Source organism: Lupinus angustifolius, unplaced genomic scaffold, assembly GCF_001865875.1.
Source record: "Lupinus angustifolius cultivar Tanjil unplaced genomic scaffold, LupAngTanjil_v1.0 Scaffold_20_42, whole genome shotgun sequence".
In the NCBI taxonomy this organism is placed as follows: Eukaryota; Viridiplantae; Streptophyta; class Magnoliopsida; order Fabales; family Fabaceae; genus Lupinus; species Lupinus angustifolius.
Genome location: NW_017719466.1, coordinates 1 through 2277, shown reverse-complemented (window position 1 = coordinate 2277; position 2277 = coordinate 1). Strand labels below are relative to the sequence as shown.

General features: G+C 33.3%; 1 protein-coding gene across 1 annotated transcript; it reads right to left on the bottom strand.

Annotated features, from left to right (window-relative positions):
* Positions 1-876: 876 nt before the first annotated feature.
* LOC109338255 (putative uncharacterized protein DDB_G0294196) lies at positions 877-1523 on the bottom strand. The gene is made up of 2 exons (XM_019575451.1): positions 1358-1523; positions 877-1184 (listed from the first exon to the last, which is right to left on the bottom strand). The coding sequence occupies exons 1-2, from the start codon at positions 1521-1523 to the stop codon at positions 877-879; spliced, it is 474 nt and encodes a 157-aa protein (XP_019430996.1).
* Positions 1524-2277: the final 754 nt, after the last annotated feature.

Here is a 2277-nt window from a genome sequence, read left to right as displayed (position 1 = left end):
TCTCATTAGTTATAATCATATAAAACTCAATGAATACAAATTTTTTTAATAAATTTTAGTTAATTGAAATAAAACAAATATCTTCGTCGTCCATATTTTTTCCAATGATTCACTTTTTTATTTAACAGTTAGATTGCATGTATGGTGGATTTAGTATTAGTATAAATATGATAGAATTGAAGTTAAGAAAATATTATATCATAAGCCACATTTATGTTGTACGTATATGATAATTTGGAAGGGCTCCACATCCATAATTTTCACGTATGATTCAACAAGGCTCTTTCATTTATCTAAAAAATTAGAAATAAATCGGTACTATAGTTCAAAATCTGAATTGTTAGTTTAATCAATTCCGGTTAGTTTTAGCAATAATATTCATTATTTATTTTGTTTTGGGAGTTCATAATTTGGGAGCCCTAAACATGTTATCATAATACACATTATTGAAAGAGATCTTGAAATATTAAAAAGTAATATGCCCTTTATTTGATAATACATTCAGAAGTAAAAAATGACAAAGATTATGACAGACATGCCATAAACAGACAAGACAAGCAACATAATGAAAATCCAAACCCTTATCAGTCCCAACTATGAAACTGGTAAATATAGAAATTGAAATACATTAAATTATTGAAAAGAAAGATAGGGCATATTTTGAACCCAAATTTTCTATACCATAAGTTTTTTATGCCTCTATACCAACCTAATAAGAATTTTCCTAGTAATAAATAGCACACCAAATTTTAGTTCTCATTTATTATGATACTAACACACTTAAGTAGTTAGTAAAACATCATTGGGTTGGTATAGAAGCATAAAAAACTTTTGGTAAAGAAGATTTGGATTCGGATGGATTTGGATTGAAATGGATCAAAAGAATCCACATGCAGGTCCATATCCTCCCATATTATTATTATTGAAGGCAGGGTTATTCATCATGCCACCATTGAACAGATTATTTGGCAGCATCATGGACTGATTCTGAAGCATATGTGGTGGTGGTGGTGGTGGATACATCGGAAACTGCTGAGGTAGTGGTTGTGGCTGCATAAACTGCTGAGGTGGTAGTTGTGGATTCACAGGAAACTGCTGAGGTGGCGGTGGCGGCTGCACCTGAAACTCCTGAGTTGGTGGCTGAGGTAGTGGTGGCAAAGGGTTGTTTGAAGAAGATGCACCACCTGTAAAACGTGAGGAGGAGGTGGGATAGGAGCAGCAACAGTAGCAGCACCCTCAGCAATATTCTTCCTTTCAACAACACCAAGCACATTCTTCTTCAGATTCTCAAGAGCCGACTTCAATTGATCAACTCGTTCTCTATTGATCTCTTCAATTGGAGCAGCCCATCAGAAACGTTCTTGTGCCTCTTTCTTTTGCTTAGCCAACTCTTCACTGTACTTCTTCTCAATCTCAAGATCTTCATTGATCCGATTAATCTTATCATTAAGCTCATGAACATTAGCATTTATGTGAGCCTCAAGATATTGCATGTTACCCAGGTTCAGTGGTTGGTCCCTCATTCGATAACGGTCTACTACAACATCAATACTATGGTCGCCAAAGGAGAAAGCCTTGTTTGCAGGGGAAAAGACATCTAGCCCAACTTTTGCATCACAAAGAGTGCAAAGCTCGTCGCTTTCTTGAATAGCCAAGTGCAGCGTTTGGAGAATTTGACTTGTAGGTTGATGTCTTTGGCTATCATTTTCATCTCAATCCTTCTATGACCCTTGTTCTTCTTTGTGTTACTAGAGCTAGGGATTGGGTTACTAGAGCTGGGGATTGAGTTAGACATGGCTCAATGAAAATGGATGTTTAGGGAAAGATAGGATATGAGAGATACAAGAAATGGTAGAGAATGGTTCTCAATTTATACTCTTCTGGGAATGAAGTTTATATTACATCTTATGTTATTAACTCACCTTTTTGTGTTTTAAACTAAATGCATGTATAGAGAAAAAATTCATTAATTATTTCATTCTTATCTTTGTTTGGATGATAGAATAGTTTTATAAGATTAAATGAATATAAATATATACTCATATTATTGGTATATATGTAATATTTATACAAAGAATATAATATTTTACGCTAGCACTTGAGCATGAGATTCATGTGTTCATCATACATAAATAAAACAATTCGAAATTGGTAAGATTTTTGTGTGTAAATGATAAATCAAAGAAAGTATTGCTACATTATATGAATTCCTTTTGTGAATAGATACAACAATTGATGATAATGATTAAAAAAACAACAAAATAATTTGGTAACAAT

Coding starts and splice junctions, on each gene's coding strand:
- LOC109338255 (XM_019575451.1), bottom strand. CDS start 1,523: ATGAGGGACCAACCACTGAACCTGGGTAACATGCAATATCTTGAGGCT. Junction 1,185..1,357: donor AAAGAAAGAGGCACAAGAAC/GTTTCTGATGGG, acceptor CACGTTTTACAG/GTGGTGCATCTTCTTCAAAC.